Source organism: Hyaena hyaena, unplaced genomic scaffold (assembly GCF_003009895.1).
Source record: "Hyaena hyaena isolate Hyena2069 unplaced genomic scaffold, ASM300989v1 scaffold_898, whole genome shotgun sequence".
Lineage (NCBI taxonomy): Eukaryota > Metazoa > Chordata > Mammalia > Carnivora > Hyaenidae > Hyaena > Hyaena hyaena.
Genome location: NW_024081533.1, coordinates 273815 through 298686, shown reverse-complemented (window position 1 = coordinate 298686; position 24872 = coordinate 273815). Strand labels below are relative to the sequence as shown.

Below are 24872 nucleotides of genomic sequence, written 5' to 3'. Positions count from 1 at the left end.
CTAGACCTTATGATGTCACCTGGACCAAGAAGCTCGAGTTACTCCACCCCTCAGCTCCCAGCACACACAAAGGAGTCAGTTCATACCTCCTCGTATTAGAATGGCTCCAAGGAGTATCAGTTAAGAGTCTGTCCTGAAGAATATTTTAAATGTAGGTATTATGACACCAGCCAGCCTGGATTCAGACCTCTTTTGGGCTGTCAGATGAATTGACTGAGCTCCTCCTGCCCCAAATTTGCAAAACATCAATATCTTCATTTTAAGCATGATAAGCTTCTCCTCCAAATTGTTCAAGTGCCCCAGAGACGTGGCTTCGCCTAGGAGGGAAGTCCCACATCTAAACACCAAGCTGAAAAAAAAAATTGGAGTATCATATGGGGAATCAGATCAGGTGTCATATCACTTTAGAAAATTCATCTTTCCCTGCAAAATGATAAAATAATAGCTGGCATTTACTAAGGTGAGCAGGCCGGACGTTTTCTCTTATTCAGATGCAATCATGTATTTCATCCTCACGAGAACCCTATGAGGTAAGTGCTATTTTATCCCCATTTCATAGACAAGGAACTGAGCTCAGGGGGAAATCAATTCCACAGCAGGGGCAGACTGGCCAGTGTGGCCCCCAAGGCGCCTTGGGTGCCCTGCCCCTCCAGCCAGCCTCAGCGGGGCTCCCACCGTCCACAGGAGAGGTGTTAATCTCTGCGGATCTCTGTCCCCTTTCCCACAGAGGTCTTCCTGTGCAAAGAATATCAGCACAGAGAACCAGGGTGTAACCCCCACCCCCACCCCCCATGAGGGCTTCTGGTCCAAGGTTCTACCTCACTAGGCACGGGTCCAAAATAAATCATTTCATTAGAGTTAATAACATGGTCCCTTTAACTGCAAAGTGTTTCCAAATAGAGGGCCCTCCAGTCTGCTTTAATGAACAGATAAGAATCTTTGTAATTAACTCAGTGATGGTTTGCATGTAAATGGGAATTCCTCTGAGTGCCTTGAGACTATTTATTTGTTGTTTTAAGTGTGGGGTAAATATGCTCCTGACCACCCCTCCCTCAGACAAGCTACTGTACAGTCAACCACCCCCAAGGGCATTTCCGCAGAAGGGCAGCGGAGACGCCCTGGGTACACTGGAGCCCAGAGTGCTGCCTGTCTTCATTCCAACCCCTCTTCATCAGGCCCCTGCAGACCTTTGCTCAAACTCTAGGCCCTCCTGCCTGGGGGTGTGGAGGGGCTGGAAGGCTCTGCCCCATTGTGTGCTACTGCGCTGGGGCTATAGTGTGCATGCGCCATGTGCACGCGTGTGTTGCACGCCTGTGTATACGCGTGTGCGTGTGTTTACTGTGTATGCACGCGTGCATGCGTGTTGGGGGGCAGTGAGTTTGGCGGGCGTGTGGATGAGTAGTGGTGCTCAGAGAATGTGCTCTGCATGCGTGTAGGGAGCATGTGCACCTGCGCTCTGCTTGCCCCGTACCATCACCAGGGCCTGGCCCCTCATCCTTTGACAAAGGTTCTAATCACTAGATGCTTCTGCTGCTTTGTTGTGTCTGTTCCTGGAGCCTGGTTTGCTGGGGTGGCATCGTGTCTCTGGCATCTTTGGGGGTTTCCTGGCAGAGCTGCAGCTGCTGGAGCAGCCTTTGCTTCCCCCCCCCCCCGCCCCCCGCTGTCTCCTCTCCCTTGGGGAAGTGGTCCGGGCCCAGAGGGCCAACCACAGTCTAGCTCCCCTCCTCTGGACCCACCCCTTCCCACCAGGGGACTGGGATCTGGACCAGAGCATGAGGAGGAGAGGGCCAGAGGCAGGACCCCGCGGGCAAGAGTGTGTGAGGGAGGAGGCCCTGGAACAGTGTCCTGGCTCGGTCAGCACTGAAGTGCATCCCACCAGGGGAGGTGTGGGCTCCTCCCTGTGTCCTGGAGGTGGTGGTGGAGAGTAAATAATGATGGGCAGAGATGGGGTGCCTAGGTGACCCTTCGCTTGCCTCCTTCCACTGTCTGTAGCTTTCTCCCACCCCCTTCCCGGATAGGTCTGGGGCAGGGGAATGTAAGTGAAGGCCACTTTCAGGGCAAGCACTGAACTTCAGGGAGCAGAGATCCATGCCTGGCACTGCTCTGCTTGCCGTCAGTTCTCCTGGCTGACAGGGCCGCTCGGGAAGGAAGAGCTGCTGGGAGTAGCCACAGGGACCCTGGCTGAGGTCCCCTCTTACTGCTCGGAGGAGTTGCCTGGCACAGTGGTCCCTGTGTTTGAATTGACATTTATGTCTTTGCATTGGGGCACCCCCGGGCTCCTGATGGGAGGACACAGAGGGTCAGCCCGGGGAGGGCCCTCTGAGGACATCTACTCCAGACCCCATGTCTCACAGAGGAGGGCCAGAGACTCATGGCAGGAAACACTGCGAGTGGGGGTGCCCAGGGGGCAGAAATCCAAGCCTCTTGGCCCTGGTCCAGGCCTCCCCATCCCGCTCCAGTCTCCTTTTCCTCCCTGAAGGGTGTAAAGGGTTGAGGCCCTCTCCCCTGCCTCTCCCGTGCCTGGACAGTGGCTCTGTCCTCAGCAGCCCAGAGCTTCCCCAGGGTCACCGAGGGAGGGTCACGTCCACCTTCCTCTATGCCCACTTCTTCTGGTCAGGTCCCCGCAGGGCTCCATCCCTTTCTTCCAGGGGAAATCCATCCCATCTCCTAAACCTCTAAGTGCTGGGTCCCAACTTCCCAGCCAACTGGTAGACCCTTCCTCACCACCCCCTCACCTTGCTCCAGGCTGCCTTCCTGGATGAGCTGTCTGCTTTCCACGTCTACTTCACCCCCTCTGCTCTGTGGGCTGAGTGACTGCATAAAGTACCTTGTGCTTACTCACACCAGCTTGTATATCTCCCTGAATACATGATGCTCTTTCCTCAGGGTGTGACCCGTCACCCTGATCAGACTGGGCGTTTGTCATGGGTAGGTGTCTTCTTTTCCTGCTCAGAAGGGGAGCTGCTATAGGACAGGATCTGTCCCTCTTCTCTAAGACTGGAAGCTCCTGTGCAACAGAGTTTGGCCTCTGCTGTCAGACTGGGAGCTCCCGGTGGGCAGGGGGCCCTTCACGCTCTGTCTTAGCCCCGAGACTCACTGCCTTTCCGACATACACAGGGACAGTTACCATTCACATCCCCCTTAGCTCCTTCACCATGCTCTTCCCACCCCAACATGGCCAATCCAGACCTGTGTTGGCATCAGGTAGAGGCTGGCAGAGCGCTGAGGACAGCTGAAGACCACTGAGGCCCATTACTCTCCCTCCTCCTACCCACAGCAGCTCTATCTCTATAAGGGGGTAGAGGTGGGGGAGGTGTGGCCTGGCAGGGCTGGGTGGTACCCAGGGGTTCCCACCTGAAGGTACACGAAACATCAAGATTGAAGGGACTAGAGGGACCCTCTGACCCATGGATTCTAGCTGAGGGTCCTGGGTTTTTCCACACATGGCCATGCTAGGCTCATGGCTGAGAACTCGCACTAAGCCCCTGGATGCCCAGCCTGGTGCTCTTATGGCTACATCAGAATGGGCCTCTGAAGTCCAGATCCCCGCAGAGGAGGGCAGCGTGGGGGCAGTGGAAAGATGTGGAACCTGGAGCCACTTAATCTGGGTTTGAATCCGGACTCTGCTGTTTATCTGTTATGTGCCTTGAGGCAAGTCATAGAATTCTGTTAGTAGGGGAGTACTGTCCCTCTAACAATGGCAGAGACACACAGTGTTCATAATGTTCATTCCGTCCCCAGGCCCTTGCCACGATCTATCTATGTCTTAAATGGTGGCCCTACAGGCTGCCCCCATCACGGCCCATCAAATCGTTAAGAGATACCCACCTTACCCCCCTCCAAATCTCTGCAACCTTATTCCCCTTCAATTGTCAATGTTGCTTAAGGATGTAGCAGAAAGAGGATAGATTTGTAGCTGGACGTCAGGTCACTTCTGAGCAAGCTACCTGCCCTTTCTGTGTTACTATCCCTTGGAAATGGGAGTCGTAATTCCTACCTCTCCAGACTCTTAAGAGTTAGTGATACAGGTGTTGAAACACCTGGGGCCTTGTGAGGGAGGTCGGTGGATATGGCCTAGTAGTAGTGACTTCCATGTTTGTACAAATGGGGAAATGGGCACCCAGAGCTGGTGATATACTGGCTGAAGGTTACACAGCACATGCACTGTCAGACCCAAGAGTCCTTGCCAACCTGTCTCAGGAAGAATCCTTTCTCTGGCCCATTTATTGTATTTTGGGCCTTCTTAGCGGGGCTCCACAGCCTCTCTGTTTTCTCCTGGAGCCTCCTCTAAGTGAGCATAGTGCCTGGCACATAGAAGGCACCTATGTCAGTATTTGTTGAAGACAGGCACGGAGGCACAGGCAGGGGTGGTGTGGGTGGGGAGGTAGCAGTATGGGCTCAGCAGGGAGCTGAGCACCAGGGTGGGGATGGGCTCGAGGTGGTTTCTCTGTACTTCTGTCTTGGCCTTTGCCAGCCCTGGCTGTCTGGGAGATCTCATTTTGCTAGCAAGCTGATTCATGGGCCCCGTGTCCCAGAGCTCCCCGAGCAGCATTCTGTCAATAACTATGCTTTACAAGGTCCCTCGATTCGTTTTCGGGGTTGAAGACAAATTTTTAAAGAGAAGTTCAGTGCCAGGGCCATTCCAGAGGGGCTGTTAACTTAATGTCCTGCCTCGTTCCCTCCAAGCCCGCTTCCTCTTGAACTGCACATGGGTCAAGGCTTCCCGTTTCTAGCAATTGCTTCTGAGTTCTTGTATTTGGACGGGGAGTGAGGAGTGAACAGGAAAGGACACAAATTACAGGACAGGGTGGGAGGCAGGGCTCTGGCTCCACTATTAGGTTGGCTGTGTGACTTTTGGCCAACTGCTCCCCTTCTCTGGGTCCTTGTTTCCCTGTCTGTGGAAACATGGGTGCTGACAGACACATTATGGTAGCTTCCACCTTATCTTCTGGGGTGGCCTGGTCTCTGAGGGTCATTAGGGAGGGAGGTCTCGGTGGCAAGCAGTGGCTCATGTCTCATCCCCATGTAGGACAACGCAGTTGGCAATTTGGCAGCTGAGAGCCCCTGCATGCACCCAAGCTCTGTTCCCACTGCCCTGCCCCTCATCCGTCTTGCTGTGGCATCCCCCTAACTGGTTCCCTTGCCCTGCAGTCTTCCTTCCATCACCTAGTCAGAGACAAACCGTCTGAACCTCAGGTCTGAGCCTGACTCCCCGATCCATGCTGAACCCACCACGCTCCCTCTGGCCTCCACAACTTTGCATATGTTTGCTGTGTTCCCCTTACCACCTGGGACTCATATTCCAGAAATATGTGCATAAAGAAACAGAGAAATCATGCACAAAGATGTGGCAGCAAAAGAAAGTACAGGGTATTGGGTATGCAGCCTCTGGGCCTTAATACCCACTATCTTCCCTTCCTGGAAGCCCTTGACCCCATCCGCAGCAAACTCAGAAGGTCTCCTCCCTCCTCCCCTGTGTCCCACCAACCCAAGGTAAAGCTCTCGTACACAGCATCAATCATTCCAGATAACCGTGGTCAGCTGACATGTCCATCTTCCCAGCAGGGCTGGGGCTCCTTGGGGACAGGCCTATGATCTTGGCCCCGTGCTCCCCGGGAGGGCCCAGTGCATAGTAGGAGCTTAATGTGTTGCATAGACAAATGGATCCTGAACATTAAGATCTGAGAAACCCCATTTGCTGGGAACCTCTACAAGCAGGGTCTGCGATAAAAGCTTAGTTTCCTGCAGGGCATACGTAACCTCATTCGGTCCTCACAAGCCCAGGGCCGCCATGATCTGTTGAGCAGAGGACTGTGGAAAGCAGGCTTCCTTCTGTGGTGGGCAACAGCACGGGTGCCCATGCAGCCCTGGTTCTGAGCCAGGAGGGAAGTGCAGGCCTCCTCCCTGGTCTCTTCCAGAACAGATGTTGGTGGCTGTAGTCACCTGTCCAAGGCAGGCACTGCAGGCTGGTCAGGCAGCCTCGGCTGGGCTTTTGCTTGGACCAGGCCCCCTGTGTCCCTCCCCGTCGAGGCTGCTGCTAATTCCTGGGTAGTGGTGCCCCAAGGCCATCAGAGGGCATGTGCCCATCCAACAGCCTTTGCTCTCTTCTGCCTATATCTTGGACATGGAGACCCCCCCCCCCCGGCTTTCCTCATCAATCCATGCAGAAGAGAGGCCTCCCTGCGAGGGGGTGACAGTGACAGTGATGGGGAGGGACCGTCTCTGGGAGGTGGACGACAGGTGGAGAGGGAACCCAGAACAAGCTCAGGTGTGCACACCGACCTGCTCTCGGCCCTCTCCTTATTCTCCTGTGCCCCCTCACCCCCCAAGCCTTTTCTCCGGAGGCCCTGAATCTTGCCCTACCCTCCCGAGCCAACGATGGCACTCCTAGAGGAGCTACCTCTTTGTACGGGCACATTTCTGGGTCAGGGAATCCTTCACTCCCCTGTGGGGGCACCTCCTTGGTGCGAGAGGGTCCGCAGGGATGTGGACATTGGAGGAAGGGGCAGCCCTGGTTCAGCCATGTGTTGATCTCATGTCATTGAGAGTGTCCACAAGGTGCATGTGTGTGTATGTGCACGCACGCACAGGGACCAGACACGGAGCCAGTCACCATGCATCTTCTGTTCTCCGGGAGCTGCTCCCTGCCCCAGTCTGGTCACCCCCATTTATTTAAGAAAATCTGACACAGTGGTGGGTAGAGCCCCAGAGAGAAGTGGCTGAGGGCTGGGAGGGGTAAGGGAGAAGCCGGGCTCCCCGCTGCCTTTGCCCATCCCTAGGTCCTCCACAGCACCCCCTGGTGCCCTCTCCCCCTCCCACGATTCCGTTTCCTGGGAGAATGGGTGGCTGGCCCCTGCAGAGGGGAAGGAGTGGTCAGCAGAGCGAGGGGGGCGGCTAAGGCGCAGTGTTGACCTTGCTGTGGGCTGAGCAGGGGGACGGGGCTTCCTGGGACTGCTCAAACCACAGTGCTCAGGTGTGGCTTGCTCAGGGTGGGGCCCAGGGCTCCTCCCACTTTAGGTCCCAGCCCACAGCCAGAGGGGACAGAGGAGGGAGTCCTGAGATCTCAGGAAGGTGTCTGGCTTGGTCCCAGACCCCTCTGTAGGGTCAGCTCCCAGGTCCTGGGAAGGGACTTGGGAGGGGGCACCTGGAAGCCAGCAGATGCTACAAGGATCTCCCCATCCCCCAAACGTTCTGTTCACAGCAAGATCCTCGGCAGGGCAGGCAGCCGCCCTCTCCCCACCCTGCAGGACAGAAATCCCTGAATATTGGTTTGAGAAAAGTCTTTGTGCAGCTTGTGACACAAGACCCCCCCAAAGCTCCCCCCACACAAGGGGAAGACGGGATGTGGGGGGCAGGGGCGGGGCACAGTGTGGGCCCACCTCACCCCAAGCTTGGCCTCCACGCCTCACTTTTGGGGCAGGGGGTTGTCTAAGACGGGAGGAGGTTTGGAAAGAGTCGAACAAAAGCTCCCATCGCTTTCCTCCTAGCAAGCTCCTGAGGAAGGAGCCCTCCACCTTGGGTGGCAGAATTGGGTCTGGTGCAAGGCTGCGGGGAGGGCCAGCTGGGGCAGGCGGCGCCCGGCACAGAGCAAAGCTGCAGGGGCAGGGAGTACGAAATCCGCTTCAGCCCGCCTGCGTCGCTGTGAGCAGGGGTCCCAGCCGCGGCGCGCAGAGCCCTCCCCCTGCGGGGACGGCGCCTCACGCGATCTCTTTGATTCTGCGCATGTAATTGTGCAGGTCCGGGGGCGCGGTGGGCCGCGCGGTGCCCGCCACCTCCGGGCAGCCCCAACCCAGGTCCGCTTCGTCCTCCTCATCCTCGCCGGCGGGCACCGAGTCATAGGCCAGGTCCTCCGTGGGCAGCGTGGTGAAGGTGGTAAACTTGACCCGCTTGCGCTTGGAGGTGGGCGAGCTGGCGGGGTCCTCGGCCTGGTCCCGGGCCGAGCCGCCCGAGGAGCCGTCGCCGCGCCCGTGCACCTGGCTCTGCACGCTGGTCTGGGAGCTGCCGCTGCTGTGGTGGTCGCCGTGGCAGCAGGCGGGCACGGTCTCCAGTGGGTTGCCGGCGGGCGGCGACAGCTCCGCCTGCCCCCGCAGCGGCTGCCCGTTGCCCAGGAACACCCAGTGGTGCGAGTGGTCCATGCTGGTCTGGCCCTCGGGCGGGATGCGCTTGTGCCGGTAGCGCAGCACGAAGACGATGCAGTTGATGAGGAAGACGAGGATGGCGAGGCAGAAGACGCCCAGCAGCGCGTACATGCCGATCTCCAGGTCCGTGAGCCCGCGCGGCATCTGCAGGAAGCCGGTGGGCAGCGGCAGGAAGTCTTCTGTGGGCGGCACGGCGGGGCTGGCGGTGCCCGGGCCCGGGGCCTCCGCCGGGGGCACCGCGGTGCCGGGCGGGCCGGCCCCGCGGGCCTCGTCCTCGCCCCCGCCGGGGCCCGGCTGGCTGGGGCCCGGGTAGTCGTAAGTGGGGTCCTCCTCGTCCCGCCCGAAGTGCACCCGCAGGCCCACGGGGGTGGTGGCCAGCACGCTCTTGCGCTTGGTTTTCTGGCAGCTCTCAGCGATGGTGAGCTCTGCACGAAGCAGTTCCCCTGCCCCCTCGGCCTGGGCCACCACCAGTGGGAAGGCCCGGTCCTGGGTCACTGTGGCCACCCGCTCGTCCAGGCTGCTCACCAGCAGCCCATAGTCCCGGGGGCTGTATAGGGAGAGTGGAGCTGTGGTGCCATCGCTGTAGGAGAGCCAGAGACTCAGGAGGGCTTCCTGGAGGAGGAAGAGGAGGGGAAGGGGACAGGAGTCAGAAAGCTAGCCCTGGCTGGCTTCACTGCTAGATGCTGAGCTCTGTGAGGACAGGGACTGGGGTGCTCTGGCTCCCTGCTGTATTCCCAGCGCTAGAACTGTGCCTGGTGGGTGGCAGGTGCTTAGGAACCATTGTTGAAGAAGGAAGTCCTTCTCTGGAGGTCATGGGGAGGGTAAGGGGCACATTATGGCCTCATACCACCCAAAGAATTTCCTCACCCACTTTATCCTCCCCTCGATGGGCTGAACACATGTTCTGCCTTGGGTCTACCTCAAGTCCCTTTGCAGGAGTAACCCCGTATCTCCATGCCTGACCTTGGGATCGTCCCCATTAGACTCGTGGAGATTGAGAACACATACCCCACCCCACCCTTCTCCTCTGTTAAACCATTCTGAGCGTTGCCCCTCCTGCAGATGAGGAAGCAGGGCCTAGAGAGAAGGGATTGGCCTGGGGTCATGGAGCAAGTTAGGGGCAGGGGACTTTTGGCTTGGGGCTCAACACCAGCCTTCTGTGCTCCTGCCTGTCACCTTTCTACCTCTGTCCTGTAGCCTTCGCCCTGGCAGGTCTGTCGGGGGCTGTAGCTGGGGCCCCAGAGATGGGTGAGGGTAATTCCTGGGGGCGGAGACACAGGTGTGGGCTCTCTGAGAATCGGGGAGGGGGAGCCCAGGGCAGGAACATCTCCGGGTGGCAGATGCAAGAAGCGGGACCTTGGCCAGACTCCCTGTGCAGCCGGCAGGGGAATGGGGTGGGCCAGGTGTGTAGGGCACAAAGGGTGGACAGATCTTCCATTAAAGCCCTCATTTAGGGGACTCGTGGCACAAGGGCAAGTTGGACTTTCCTTCTTCCTTCCACACCCCACACCCCCAGGTTGGAAGGCTGGGCATCCAGTTACCTGCTTGAGGAAGCTGAGGGTCTGCTGGGCAGCTGTGGTGGCCAGGATGGTGTGGCTGCTCCCCGGGCTGGGCCGCAGGGAGAGGGCGAGGCTGGCCACCACCTGGGCCTGCAGCTGCGTGATGCTGACCTTCTCCTCCGTCACCGTTAGCAGTGTCTCCCCAAGCACAGACTCCGTCAGTGGGGACACCACCTGCAGCAGAGTGGGGCGGGGATGGGCGAAGGCCAGAAGGGACCACCCCAGATTCCCAGACATGGAAGAAAAGCCAGTGCTGGAAAAGAGGCCTGGGGGTGGGCAGCAGGCTGGGGGCCAGGACTCTTGGGCTCTGACTTAGGGCTGCAACCAGAAACCAGGGTCCAGAGGCCAAGTGAGGGTCAGGGGCTCACTGGAGCCAGGCAGGCACACGGATGAGAGAGGTGAGCAGATTTTAAGGTCAACAACAGCCCCACACAGTGATAAATAGCCCTTCATGTTTGGCCTCAATGTCAGAGAGACAAAGGGATAAGGTAGGGACCTTGGCAAATAGAACTCGTGCCCATGTAAAGGAGGCACCGGGACTGACTAGCCGATTATTGCCAGGTGGGAATGCGGGCCTGGTATTTTGTAAAACCAGAAATCTAGATTTTTAAAAATGAGGGGCGCCTGGGTGGCTCAGTCGGTTAAGCGTCCGACTTTGGCTCAGGTCATGATCTCATGGTTCGTGGGTTCAAGCCCCGTGTCGGGCTCTGTGCTGACAGCTCAGATCCTGCTTCAGATTCTGTGTCTCCCTCTCTCTCTGACCCTCCCCTGCTCACACTTTCTCTCTCTCTCAGAAATAAATAAAACATTAAAAATTAAAAAAAAAAAAATGAGAAACCACCCAATAGTTTAACATTGGATGAGTTGCTTTACAGATAAGTAAAGCAGTAGCCCAGCGGCCACTATTCACAATCTCTTAGATGGATGGTTTCTACCTAGACACCCAGCTATAGAGGAGGAGGGTCAGAGTTGAATTCCTAGGTCCCCAGATTCCCTTTCCCGAGCCCTCTCCTCTGCCCCCTCTCCACATCCTCACCTTCTCTCAGGGACCGCACCGAGTGATCTACACAGGTTGGTAAAGGTTGATAGGGTTTGCAGGGAGAGCCTTCATCAAGGGGCAGTGGAGGAGCTTACCTCTGGTAGTGGGGTTCCAGGCAGGGCGTGGGGGCAGGATGAGGGGAAGAGAGTACGTTTGGGGGCCAGCTGGGGTGGATCCCAGAGGCTGAGGCCCTAGAAATCCTGTCCCAGGAAAGTCTGTGTTCTCTGTCCGCAGATAAACAAAGCTACCGGCATTGGCCTTGGGCCTACCTTGAAGGGCGTGGTGCCCGGCTCCAGGCCCGCCAGCGTGCTGCTGTCCACCATGCGTGCCACGCGGGGGTCGCCCACCCGCATAAAGTCGCTGACCAGGTCGGTGACTTCCACCAGCCAGTCCGGGCCCAGCATGGTGACCACCTGGTCAGTGCCCTCGGACGATGTCGTGTGGAACTGGGTGAAGACCTGCAGAGTGGCGTGCTGGTACTGCAGGGTGCAGCCGCGGCTTGCGCTCTGCCGACGGTCCTCTTCCTCCTCGTCCTCGTCCTCGCTCTCCCGGGCCGACCTGGGGTGGAGGGCAGGGGGTCACTCCCTCACCCTTGTGCTGCTGGCTCCTCCCCGGCTCCTGTGGGTGGGAGCAGTGCAAAGGGCAAGCCTCCTCCCTGCCCAGTTGCTTCTGTCTCTGACAAGCTTGGAGCCAGAGTCCCTAGCCTTTTGTCTCCTAGAAAGGTGTCTTCTTGACCCTTCCCTGTGCCTTCCGGCCTCTGTGGGGCTTAACCCATGCCTGGGAACAGCTGGTGTCGAATCCTGACAGGTGCGGTCTCTTTCTCAGCGCTAAGCATGCGCCTGGCCCTGTTCTCAGCTCTAAACTGGAGGGAAGGCATCCCTTGTCACAAAGTGCTGGAATGCTCGCCCAGATTGTATGTTTACAGCCACGTGGCAAGCAGAACTTGTAAGTGGTAAACTTAGAGATTCAGCTGATGGAATTTCCAAACAGCATGTGGAATGGGTGGCCTGGTTCCCCTTGCTGCTTACAGTGAAACTTTAGAGGAGAGAGGTAAACTGAGGGAGAGGCCAATAAGCAAAAGGGAGCCAGGACTTGAGGGTTCGGGAAATTCAGCCTAGCCAGATTGCCAAAGATGCTAAAACCAGGAGATCCACTGTCAGGAAAGCGAGCCAAGGACACGGTTAGTGCTTTGCTACGGCTGTAGAAGAATCCAGCAACCAGAATCTCCATTCACACAGGTCTCCTGTGCCCATGTTAACGAATCCTCACAATCATTCTATGAGGTAAGTGTTAGTGTGCCCATTTTGCAGATGAAGAAATGGCGGGGGGGGCGGGGCACAGAGAAGATATGTAAGTAGTCCAAGGTGGCCCAGCTAGTAAAAAACAATCAGGATTTAAACCCAGGCTGTCTCACTGCAGAGTTCACTCCCCTATCATGACTCAAAGCAGCATCCCGGAGCTGGCTCCCTTGCAGAATCACAGACCCCCTCTCAGACCCACTGGATCAGAATCTGCATTTGAACAGTCTCCCAGGGCGAATTGTATGTGCATTCAAATTTGTGAGGCTCTGATCTACACAGCCTTGCTTTTCCCAATCTCTACAGAACTGAGCTGAGCCTGGCTCTCCCTTGGCCACCTGCTTCTCCCCCAGCCCCTCCCCTCCCATCTTAGCTGCCTGCCACTCTTCCTCTCTCTGCCTTGCTGGCTTTTCTCTCCAGCAGCAATGAGGAGTGAGTGGAGTACGTGCCCCAGAGATGCACACCTAAGTGTGTGAGGTGCCCCCCAGCAAAGGATCCTGGTGAGTCGCTGTATGCCTGGGATGATGCACTCACGAGTGTGTATCCCTAGCATGCACAGCCTGAGGCACATGTGCACAGGTGTGTGTGCACCTATTGCTGTGTCTGCTCCATTTTGTCTGTGGCCTGGCTGCTCCTTTTCACTTATTCTTTGAGACTTAGTTCCAGTCACCTCTTCTAGGAAGCCTGCTTTGACTTCTCCTAGAGGGAGTGGTGGTTGTCTCCTTTAGTGTCACTTGGTTCCCTGCACACAGGGCTTCCTGTGTCCACCTTGTTCTGTGGCTTGGCTGGGTCAGGCACTGGCCACACTCACACCATGTCTCAAGCACCCATCAGTGCCTGGCACACAGTAGCTGCTCGATAAAAGTTTGCTGATTGTATAACCGACCTGCAGACTATGTACACCTGGGGTCTCATACACATACGTGGATCAGACCATATCCACCTGTGAGTATCCCGAGTATCCACTGTGTGTGGAGGAGGGGCTGTACCTCCGGTCGGGGAGGATAGGTACCCTCCAGCCCTTCACTTGGCTGAGGCGTGCATCCGAGAGTTCGATGTGCAGGGGCAGCTTGGGGACCCAGACTGTCATTTCCAGGGGGGCATTGAGGATGTCATAGCGGAAGGTGACCCTGGCGTTCATGGACCCGCGAGACTCCTTTCCACTCACAAACACGTAGTCGCAGCTGCTGGACACCTGGGGAGGGGGAGGGAGGTTGGTTGGCCAGTGTTGCCCTACGGGGCATCCTGTGGGCTGACGGGGAGGAGCAGGGTGGGTGGAGGCACCACATTTATTTCCTCCGGGAGATGTCCGCCTCTGGTGTCCCTTTTCCCACTGTTTCTCCACAGATCATCTCTCAGTGGCTACTACAGGAGGTCTCTGCTCCCTGGCAAGGAGCCAATGTGCCTGTGATTTTACACAGACCACACCTCAGAGGAGACTTCAGGCTGAGGGCCCCCAGGGCTGGCACCCCTGCCCCGCACGATCGCCCTGCACCCTGGCACAGATGGCTTTTGGTAGGACCCTCCACAGCACAGAAGGGCAGCCTGTCCTGAGCCTACGACTCCTCCATGGTCCATCTGGCCCTGTGGCCCCAGGAAAATGAGCAGCTGGTTAATTTCAGGCGTGGGGACTACTCTAGCCCTGGGGTATAGGTGGGGGATGGGGAGAGGAAAAATCAGGACAGACAGGTGGATGGGTGCCACCGGTGGATGCAGCTCTTATAAATGCATGCCCACCAGGACTCCAACTTATATTCCTAGAGGTTCCCTGGGTGGGCACATGCCTGCTGAACGCATCTTGGTGGACACCTGTGCCCACTCACTGACACCTGTGCCAGTACTTCAGGGCAGATGTAGGTGGGTGCACACGTCAAGTGTGCCCAGTATGTACCTCGCACACCCTGGAGCGAATCTTGTGTGCAGCGCATTTAGGTGTTCCCGCTGTCACATGCCCATGGGTGCACGCCCTCGCATTTGGGGAGGGTCTAGTCATGCGGCTTGTGGGCTTATGACACTCTGGAGGCTCTGGTGGGGGCAGGGAGGGTGCCGGAACTGTGGCTCGTCCCAAACTCCTGCTTGCTCCCTTAATCATCTCAGATGGGGGTGCTGGGATGTGGGACAGCGGCCCCACCAGAAAAGCTCATTTCCCACTTCAGAAGGCATCAGAAGGCTGGCAGATTCCATTCAGAGTGTTGGCAAACTCCATCAGGAACCTGAGTGTATTTCATTGAGAATGGAAACAAATTCCATTTAGCATCTTTGTGAATTCCCTTTGGTATCTAAGCTGTCAAGACTTTGTTCTGGTCCATTCTGCGGCTGGGATGGAGGAGCCTGGGGGGCAGAGGCAGGTGCGAGGTGAGGGCCTTTGAGAGCAGGCCCATTTTTTCCTGTCCCAGCCTGCCAGCAATGGGAAGGCCCAGGGGCCTGGGCAAGGCTTTTGCTCTACAAGGGATGGGGCTGTGGTACCCAGCCATCTGCTCTTGCTCCCTTTGAGGGGGGCGTTCTTGCTGGATGGGGGAGGGGTGAGGTGAGGCTTCAGCTCCCCAGACCTGGAGGGATCTGGGGCAGAATGTGGGGAGAGAGAGCGTGCACACTCTGGGCTAGCCCCAGTTAGCCAGAGGGAGAAGGACACCCACGGCCCACTCCTCCCGTTCTCCTTCACGCTGAGCTATTTACAGACACAGGGAACAGATTCTGTTGTCTGATCATCTGATTTCGGCACCTGCTGGAGGCTGGCCCAACAAACAGCTCCCCCACCACATAGATACTAGGGCTGCAACCTCCTGCATCACTGCCCATCCTACTGCCTGTGACCACTGTCCAAAACCAAGGGCAGGGGCAAATCTGGAGGCTCTCCTGGGGAGGTGGCAAATTGGGACATTTGAATCAGACTGTTGCCTTGTTTGCTGGGTGGTGAGGACCGGGGGCTCTGGGGAGGAGCTCTGGCGGGGGTGGGGGGGGGCCCTTCAGGAGATGGAGGATTTGGGATGTGTGTGCCCTGAGAGGGTCTTTCCTTTCACAACCTTCACTCTGGACTAACTTGCATGCTTCTGGGGCTTCCTCCCTGAGCTGAAGCTCCTCCATTCGGTCACCAGCATCTGGGTTCAGGGGATGTCCCTGAAGGGCTCCCTCCCCACCCCCGCTGCCTTCCCTGGTGTCTGTCCTGGGTGAGGGGGGCTCAATAATCACTTGCTGGATTGGACTGAGCTCAGGCTGTCAACACTGCCTTCTCCCCTCAGTCTGCCAAATGGCTTCTTTCACATTCCTACAGGAAGCCCTCCAGGATAGCAGTACTCAGGGCTGTTCCTCACCCCACTCAGGCTAGATATGGGCTGCCTGCAACTATTTCCCCCCACCCCCATTTCTCCTCCACTTGCCTCCCAAGGGGAGCTTCCTGGGATAGAAATTCCCCACTGGCTTGGGGCTCTGCTCCCCCTGAAGGTCTGAGGCCCCCTTCCCCGGGAGGCCCCATCTCCAGCAAGCCCACCTTGATGATGTCCTCATTGTCAGACTCGCATTCCACCAGGGCAGAGACATCTAGGACGAGGCCAGTCACCTCGATGGCGATGACCTTGACAGGAATGGCCACCGTCCTGCCCGTCAGGATAGCCGTGTTGATGATCTCTGTGTCCTGCAGGGAGGGTGGGGCCCTGATGAGCTGGGGTGCTTATGGTGCTCTGTTCTCCCAGGACACGCCAGCCATGGCCCAGGCTCCTGGGTGCCCCGCTCCTTATATGCACGTCCCACCCCTGGGGACACCAGCACGCATGTGCAGAGAGGTGCATCCGCCAAGTCTCACTTGCCTTCTCAGATGCTGTGCTCACCTGATCTCCTGCAGTGGCCTTCAGGAGACAGCCCTTCCCCAGCCCCCCACCATCTTCTCTCAACATCTGACATGCTCCTCATGCTCACAGAGTCACGTCCATCACATTTGTCTGGCCATTCCAGATGCCCCTGGGCTGGCCTAATGTCCCTCTGGCTATTCAAGGTGCCCTGGGATGGCCTCATGTTCACCTGGTATTCCAGGTGACCCCGGACTGGACCGGGTAAGGACTCCAGCCTTACCACCCATGGCACTCCCAAGTCCATTGCTCCTTAGGACAAACTATTCACATTCCCATCACCACACCTTTGCCCACACGATCCTCTACCTAGAGCACCCTCCTCATCTTCTCTGATTGTATGAGCGCTTCTTTCCATGTGGCCTTCCGGGTTCAACTGCATGGTCACCTCCTCCAGGAAGTCTCTCCTGAGTGCCCTCTCCATGGGGGACTTCTCCCACCTCTGTCCCCCTGAACATCTGCTGTCCTACTCCAGCACCAGGCACTGAGTACCGCCTGCCTCCAGTGAGTGTACACACACACACACACACACACACACACACACCCCTTTACCCACATGCACACACTTGAGCGCAGGCTCACATGTACATGCATTGATCTATATGCATGCTTAGCTGTAAACATGCCTGTCACACACATGCCCCCGTGACAGACACATGCATCCACTGGCCCAGTCACCTGCCCTGCTCACCATGGCTAGGGGAAGGATGGCTTGTACATCCCGCTGGATGACCGTCAATTCAGTGACCGCCCGCTCCAGGTCAGGCAGGGCACTGTGGCCACGGTAGTCGATGTGCCACATGATCCTCCGCTTGACTGACTGGCTGGTGAAGTTCTCCATCTCGAAGTCCAGCTGCAGGATCTCCAGGGGCCCCTGGCCTTCCCTGCAGGGTGGAGGAAGGAAGCAGAGCCCAAGAGGAAGGACAGCTCAGGAGCCTTAACATCAGCCCTGGCCTGAACCCCAGAGCCTCCACAAACCAAGCCCCAGCCCTTCTGCCGGTCTGGTCTCCTCCATCAAGAATTTCCTCATCCCTCCCAGGTGCTATCCTGCAAAGAGGTAGGCAGAGGCTCCACCTTGGCTTACCAGGGGGGCAGGGGTGTGCCTTGTGCCCAGGCCACATCCACAGTGGCTGTTGAGTGCTTTGCCCCAGTCAGCAGCTCTGAGGTCACATGCCACTGACCACTCCGTGACTTGGTGCCCAGAAGGGTCACACCCTTCTTGGCCTTCACCCTGGAACAAAGTGGGAGGAAGAAGAGCAAGAGGGTCAGCCTAGGGTCCAAATGGCTGTCCACCTGGCCACCCCTCCCCCCCAAAGCTGGGGCTGGGAGTAGGGGGAGCAGGTGAGTAAATTACCCTGAGTCCTAGACTTCATGCTTGAGATGAACTTGGGGAATCTGGTATCATGTAGCTGAAAATGCTGACCCTCACTGGAGGCTACAATCACTTCTATCACATCTCTTTGCCAAGTTTTACCAAACTTCTACTTGCATACTTTAGTGACGGGGAACTCACTACTGAACACATCCCATTCCATTCTCAGAAAGCCCCTAAGGATTAGAAACCCCATTCCTATATTTAGCTGAAACAGTCATGGGGTCTGCTGGGGCAAGAGAGAAGAACCCTCCTTCATCTCAATTGTAACAGTTCTCAGACAGCGGGAGGGGAGCAGGTGTTCCTTGAGTCTTCTTTTCTCCTGGCCTAAAATCTCTAGCTCCTCCAATTGTTACTTTTTGCCATAGTTTCATGTCACCATCCTCTGGACACTGCACACATAAGGTATAGTGCCCTGTACTAAATACAAGACTTCAGCTATGGTCTGATTCATACTGGCTAAAGCAGAATGGTGATCACCTCCTTAATTCTACATGTTTACTCCTGTTAATGTAGCCCAAGATCTGTGATGACTGATTTAACTCATACATACATTCATATATCAATCATTGAATCAGATCTCATCCCATCCAGGAATATCTGAACTTTAAGCAGGTACACTCAGGAGACAGGACAATGCTTAACTCAAAGAAGCTGGAGGTTAATGGCAATGTTTTGGGTCCTATGCATAGTGCCTGGGGGTGAGAGGAATATTTTGGTGGGGCTTTTACTGTGTTCTCAGAGTCATTCAATGTGGTTTAAATTCCATTCTGTTTTGTGGGGATGTGATCTGGTTTAAGGCACTTCTGAATTTGTGGATTGTATCCTGTTCAGGGGACTCCTGAAAATTGTCATCTCAACTCCAGAATTGGGCAAATGTGCTGACACACAGACACACTACTGCTCATTTCAGGCTCCCAGCTAACCGGCTGCACTCTGATCTCCATTTCTTCTCTTTGGCTTTGGTCTCCTCCTCTATAAAATGGGGCAGTTACACCAGCAAAGGTCTAAGGGCCCTTCCAACCCCATTCCATCATTCTTGATACCCATGCTTGTGAAAACGAACATTTCTCCTTCATCCATTTCTGTGAGCTACAGAGGTAGGGCAGAGATTTCTGTTGTCATCAGGCAGATGAGAACACTGAGGCTCAAATAAGTCAGGTGTCTTCCTGAGGTTGCTCGAGTGAGAAATGGAAGAAGTAGGATTAGGGTGCTGGCCCGGCAGGCGTCAGCACACCCCTAAGAGGGGCCAGGTGTGCATTTGACCTTGGAATGAGGGCAGACCCTCCCCCCACATGCGCCTACCTGAGTGTGAAATGCTCCACGCTGGGGCTGGAGGGAGAGGAGGAGTTGGGGGCCAGGTAGAGGAGGATGCTGAGCACCTCCCCAGGCTTGAGGGGCCGATCTGGCAGGCGGATCATCAGGTTGCTGTCTAGCCTGTGCTCCTGAAGAGTCCTCCTGGGGGGCGGCCGGAACAGGCTGATGCTCCCGATGCGCAGCAGCGGGTGCTGGGTGGGGCTCTCCGCGCGGGCGCCCGCCCCCGGCCCAGCCCCCCGACGCGCGCCCCCGCACCCCCCAGAGGCGTCAGGGGCGTGGAGGGTGTAGTAGAGCTCCGCCTGCTGACTCTCCCCAGCCGCCTCGGGCTCCAGCCCGTCCGGAGATTTGCGGCGGGCCGCTGGCGGCGCGGCAGGGGCTGGGGGCCCGAACCAGGCCAGGGGCAGCTCGGCCCGCACGAGGCAGGTGGCCAGGCCCCCGCTGAGGCGGCAGGAGCTCTTGACTTCCCGGGCGTCCCTGAAGGCGTGCAGGCGGACACATGGCAGCCGCTCGGTGACGCCGAAGTCATCCCAGTCGCGGCCGGCCACGTAGAACAGCACCTGGGCCACGGGCTGCGAAGCGGGCACGCGGGCGCGGACGATGAAGGCCCGCACCTTCCAGTTGACCGTCAGGCGCTCGGGGATGTCCAGGGTGCTGGACGGCTGCAGCAGCTCGCGGGCCACCACCTGGCTGGTGCTGAAGGGCCCCAGGGAGACGTTGAGGACGGGCAGCTCCTTGGTCTGGAACACCACGAAGGGCTCGGAGCGCTGCAGGGAGCCGTTGGCCGCCGCGGGCGGCGGGGGCCGCGCGTCCCGCAGGAAGAAGGCCAGCCGCGTCCGCGACAGGCGGTAGCTGACCGGCAGCACCGGGCCGGCCTGCGGGCCGGGTGGGCTGGGGCTGGCTGGGTGGGAGCGGCCAGAGGCTGGGGACAGACAGGGGAGAGAGCTCAGAGGGGTGAGCAGAGGCCGCGCTGGCCCCGCGGGGCTCCGCGGCCTCCCACGTGCCCAGCGGGCGCCAGCTCCAAGGCGCCCCCTTGTGCTGGTGTGGTAACTGTCGGCTCACCAATGCCTGGTTTCTTTTGCTGTAACGAGCAGGTAAATCTGATATCAGCGCAAAGCACTGTGAGGCTTTAAAGAGGGTTCATCCCCCATCATCCTCATGTATAAAATGAGGATAAAATTGGTTTCTGCCTTCAAGTGGGGTCCTGAAGATTTCCCAAGTACTGTGTGTACATAAAGGGCTGAGAACAGAGAGTGGCCTTGAGAAGGCTCTAACTCTTACCGTTGTAACCTCCTCCACGCTCCCTCCACTGGCATTAGCTTATTTGATCCTCAGTTGGATCCTCAGAGCTAGACATTCTACCGTCTCCATGGATTCAATCATTTCCTATCAACAACTTCTCTTTTTTTGAAAGCCTATTCTTAATACGTTACAGGTAAAGGTGCAGAATGCTTAAGCAACGCACCCAAGCCACATGAGTCAAAGGGGCCAGCATTAGGATTCGAACCCAGGGCCACCGGACTCTCAAAACTAAGCCCTTTCCCGCTCCAGCTGCCTCAGATGGCACAGGGGCCCCAGAGCTCCCTTGTCTCCCCCTGCTCCCTCTCCCCATGCACTAAATACACAGGGAATGTGACCCCAGTCTCCCAAAGCCAACTCAAGCCTCGGATCTGCCATCTCTGGTCCCCTCCCCACATCTGTGCAGGACCCGCCAAATGCTAGCAATTCCACCTCTTGGCTATATGATATGTCCCGAGCTGGCCCCTGTCCTCCATCCCGGGAGCCCTGCCCCGGTTCTGGCCGGGATCCTGTTGCTATGACAACATAACACCGCCTGCCTGGGTCTCCCCTCTCCCTCTAACCACCTCGCTGGCATCCACTCCCCCCATAGCAGCAGAGTGATTTATTTCTCCTGGACACAGATGAGACCTTGGTGGCCCCTCACCGCCAGCTCAGTTCCTGTTGGACTCTGCTCAGGAAGAGGAAGGACCAAGCTGTGGGGGTTCGAGGTTTGAGAAGCAGTTCTGTATCTTCCCATCAGCCCTGAGTCACTTTCCTCATATTTACAATCAAGTTAATAATAATAATAATAATAATAATAATAATAAATACTCATCTTAAAGGATGCTGTGCTGTCATTTGATTTGTTTTCCAGAATCAAATAAAAAAGAACTCTCTAAATTGTGCATCGCAATGCCAATGTCTGTAAGCATTTTTACAGAATCCCTTCTGCTTACAAGACAAAATTCAAACCCACCTTGGGCCTGAGTGTGGCATTCAGGGTCCTCTACAGTGGGGTTCCAGGCTCCCCTTTGTCCCAGGACTCCTCCTCCCAAACCCCCACTGCCAACATAACTGGACAATTTCTGCCTGATCTCCCATGCTGTGCCCTCTGCATCAAATTCCCTCCTTTCCTGACCACACACATCCAGAGTGGAATCTTCCTCCAAAGTCCAGCTCCAACGCCACTTCCTCCATGAAGTCCTCCAAGGTATGACTCTCCTTCACTGAGGGGACCTCTCATCCTATCTTATAAGGAAGTTAGTTATCTAGGAGGTTGTGCACTGAGCAAGCCCTTGACAAATCATGGTTGATTTATGCTGAGTGATTTGCAGAGACCTGTGTTCCAAGGAGGAGCCTCCTAACCAACGCTATAGTGGTTACTTGTCATTTATGCACGTTTATTATTTTACCACCATCAATGAAATCTTGACAGCCCCACAAACCTTCACATCCAATTCCTCATAAAGGCAATGAACGAAAAATTCCCTGCTCCTGAGGCTCCGGTGCCTATATCCTATTTTTTAAATCTGTGGTTTAATTTCCTCATTCAAAGAAAGAAGCATTTGGCTTGGGGCAAGGTAGAGACGCTTGGGGTCAAGTGTTCTAAGAGGAATGGTACCTGGTCTCATGTACCTAGTTAGAGCTCTCTCTGACGGGCCCTTAGGATTAGCCGGGGAAATCGCCCAGGGCGGACAGCCCATGCCTCAACCCCCAGACTGCCCTTCCCATTTCCTGGGGAACTCTGTTCACAGGCCACCTTTCCCACTAGATGCTCTGCACCCTGCAAGATATACTGGCTGCCAGTGGTGGGGTGGGGGTGGAGGTGGACAGCTAAGTCCAAGATGGGGGCAGGAAGACGTCTGGAGAGATGGGGAGAGCCTTTCTGGCTGCAATCCCTGCTCCACAGTTACCCCTGGAGTCTCTGAGAAGGTGTCCTTGCCATCAGGGGGAGGCTGGTCCAAAGGATACACATTGGAGTCCAGAGTAACAGCCTGAGCCAGAGCACGGAAGCCAACCAACTGCTTTGAAGTGGTAGAAAGCAGGCAAATAATGATTTCAGGACTCAGGTTCAAGGTTCTCCCTGTGACATTCATTGGCAAGTTACTTCCCATTTCGGGCCTTGGTTCCCACATCTAAACTTGAGATGGTGACATTGGCCCCCTCACCAGGATGTTGAGGGTAGATGAAAGGCCAAGGGAGGGATGTCCAGGGCTTGTGGGCACTGGGCCGAGATGGGGAGGGGTCACCGTGCTTGTCCCGCTGGGGCCTGAGAAGGGCAGCTGCCATAGCAGTAAACACTCAGCAGCACTGGGGGTGGACAGGCTGGGGACATGGAACTCACAACCACTGGCCTTGCCTTGCTTACCGTCCCCAGGGGATCCCAGAGGCTGTTAAGTAAGCACTTAGTCCCCTTCGACACTCTCCTTGTCCCCACCCCACGGCTGGCCATCTGGACCCCTTGGAGGCACAGCGGGGGCAGGAGCCAGCAGACAGGCAGAAGACTCAGAGGGGCCTGGAGGATGGCCTGGAGGCCATGTCTACATGCACCCCTCCTCCCTCAGTACATTAAAAAAAATTTTTTTAGTATTTATTTTTTTTTGAGAGAGAGCGTGAACGGGGAAGGGACAGAGAGAGAGAGAGAGAGGGGGAGACACAGAATGTGAAGCAGGCTCCAAGCTCTGAGCTTTCAGCACAGAGCCTGACACGGGGCTGGAACTCACTAACCGTGAGATCATGACCTGAGACGAAGTCGGACGCTTAACTGACTGAGCCGCCCAGGTGCGCCTATAGATTTTTGCTAAGTGAGTGGAATTCTCAGAACCCAACGACTGGGATGCTACGTGGGATACAAGCGCCTCCTCCAGGAAGCATCCGAGAAGAGACGAGACGGGATGGCTGCTGAGGGGGATGGCTCCTGGCACCAGGCAGCAGCCTTGCAGATTAAGAGTCTGCGTTTCTGAAAGGGGAAGTGACCTGTGCTAAGAAAACAGCTTCCAGCTTTCAGAAAGGAGAGCCAGAAAAGGCAGTATTAGGGTGGTACAATTTTTGTATTTATGTCATCGTGACGCAGGACACCCCCTCCAGTCACCACCGTGAGTCATTCTATCCTCTGAGGCCTGGAGGCTTCCTCTGTGGTGGAGGTGAGTGTGGCTGAGACCCCAGCACTAACCTCTGCTCTCCTGATCACGGACTCTGGAGCAAGAAGGAAGTCGCTTCATCACTCTGGACCTCAGTTTCCCCAGGGAGGTGGGAGAGGCCCTGGAAAGGTGTGGGGGCTAGAGGGGAGGCCAGTGAGGCCCATGGAGTTGTCAGCAGACAGGGCAGGTTTTCCAGGAGGCCATGCGGGAAGGTGTTGTGTGTGCTGATGTGCACACTGGCCTGTATATCAGCATGGAGCAGGGCCTGGCCTGGGGAGGAAAGAGCTGCTGGAAGGTTCCCTGAAGGACAACAGTTGGGGGAGAGGAGGATCTAAACAGAAGTGAGGTAGGTTGGGCCCAGAGGTGGGGGAGAGGTACCATAGGGGCATGACTGGGTTGGACGTGACAGCCTGGACCCCTCCCCCCCAACACGGGGGGTGCTGATCTCACAGGCTGGGGCACATCTGCCCTGCAGGCCCGCACCAGGCACCCCCAACGGTTCTTCAGGCTTGGCTCTGAACGCCGGCCACTCCTGGCCCCTCACCCTGCTCTACTTGCTCCCCAGAGCACTGGCCTCCGGGCTCCCGACTCCTCCTCTTGTGTTCACATCCAGCTCACCCTGCAGAGCATGCTTTGCACTGTTTTCAGTGGCCTTGGCTCTCCCCCAGAGCAGCAGCCGGGTTCCCCTCTGTGTAAACAGCTTTCAGCCTCCGGTGGCATTTGGGTGCAGTCCTGGGAGTCAGAGGGCAAGCGGGCGAGGGGCAGAGAGCGAGGGAGACACAGAACCTGAAGCAGGCTCCAGGCTCTGAGCTGTCAGCACAGAGCCCGACGCAGGGCTTGAACTCATTAGCTGTGAGATGATGACCTGAGCCGAAGTCGGACGCTCAACTGACTGAGCCACTCAGGCGCCCCGCTGCTGCCTTCTTATAGAGAGGGCTTCTCCACATCTTCTTGGACGCATGCTGGGTGTTAGGGGTTGAACTGTGATCCCCGTCCCAATTCATACATGGTCCTCCAGGACCTCAGAATGTGGCTGTGTTTGGAGACAGGGTCTGCAAAGAGCTCATCAGGGTGGGCCCTAATCCAATACACCTGGTGTTCTGATAAGTAGGGAGATCAGGACGCAGACACACAGAGTGAAGACCACGTGAAGGCACTGGGAGAAGGCGGCCCTCTGCAAGCCAGGAAGAGAGGCCGCAGGAGAAACCCACCCTGCTGACACTCTGACCTTGGACTTCTAGCCTCCAGAACTGAGAAGCCAAGATCTGCTGTTTTAGCATCCAGTCTGAGGTGCTTTGTTAGGGTTGCCCAGGCAGACTGACACATGGGGATTGGCTATTTCTGCCCACCCCCCACAGCCTCAGTTTCCCCAGTCAGGAGCGGAGACGCCATACCAGGGGAAGAAGATGGCTGGGATCATGGTGTTGTGTCCACAGGGATAATGATGGCGGCTGAGGCAGTCCCAGCTGCTCCCTGAGACGATACCTAGCATGTGACTCTTCCCAGCCCAAGAAGGCACACGCAGCTCTTTGCTAAGTAAAGAGTAACTAAGAATGGGGTGACTGTGGATGCAACAGGCCTGAATCCTCATCCTCCTTGAATCTTCTCTCCCCCCCCAGCTTCCCTGGGCACTGAATCTGCCCCTCCCCTTGGGAAGCACCAACCCAGGGCCACTTGGGGGTTATGCTCAGCGAGCAGAAAGAGACTACGGCATGAATAGAGGCTTCATTCACCCTCTGCGAGGGCATTGGACTGGACCCAGCAGCACCCGAGAGAATTCCCTGGGGGACGGCGTGTGTGGGGTCCCCTCTTCCTTCCACGCTCGCCCCAGCTCTGCCTCCTCTTGAAGCACTCCCCCAGCCTCTCGCTGTGGCACGTGGGTGCCACTT

The 24872-nt window shown here is 56.8% G+C and overlaps 1 protein-coding gene across 1 annotated transcript in view; it reads right to left on the bottom strand.

The window, feature by feature from the left end:
- Window positions 1-6642: 6642 nt before the first annotated feature.
- Window positions 6643-24872, bottom strand: part of TMEM132E (transmembrane protein 132E) — a 53900-nt gene continuing 35670 nt past the window's right edge. The window contains exons 4-11 of the mRNA XM_039220623.1: window positions 18554-19484; window positions 16961-17107; window positions 16568-16760; window positions 15522-15665; window positions 13024-13229; window positions 11006-11294; window positions 9680-9871; window positions 6643-8750 (exon numbers count right to left, since the gene is read on the bottom strand). Of these exons, the coding sequence (XP_039076554.1) occupies window positions 7698-8750; window positions 9680-9871; window positions 11006-11294; window positions 13024-13229; window positions 15522-15665; window positions 16568-16760; window positions 16961-17107; window positions 18554-19484 (3155 nt within the window). The 3' untranslated portion in view covers window positions 6643-7697. The remainder of the gene's footprint in view (window positions 8751-9679; window positions 9872-11005; window positions 11295-13023; window positions 13230-15521; window positions 15666-16567; window positions 16761-16960; window positions 17108-18553; window positions 19485-24872) is intronic.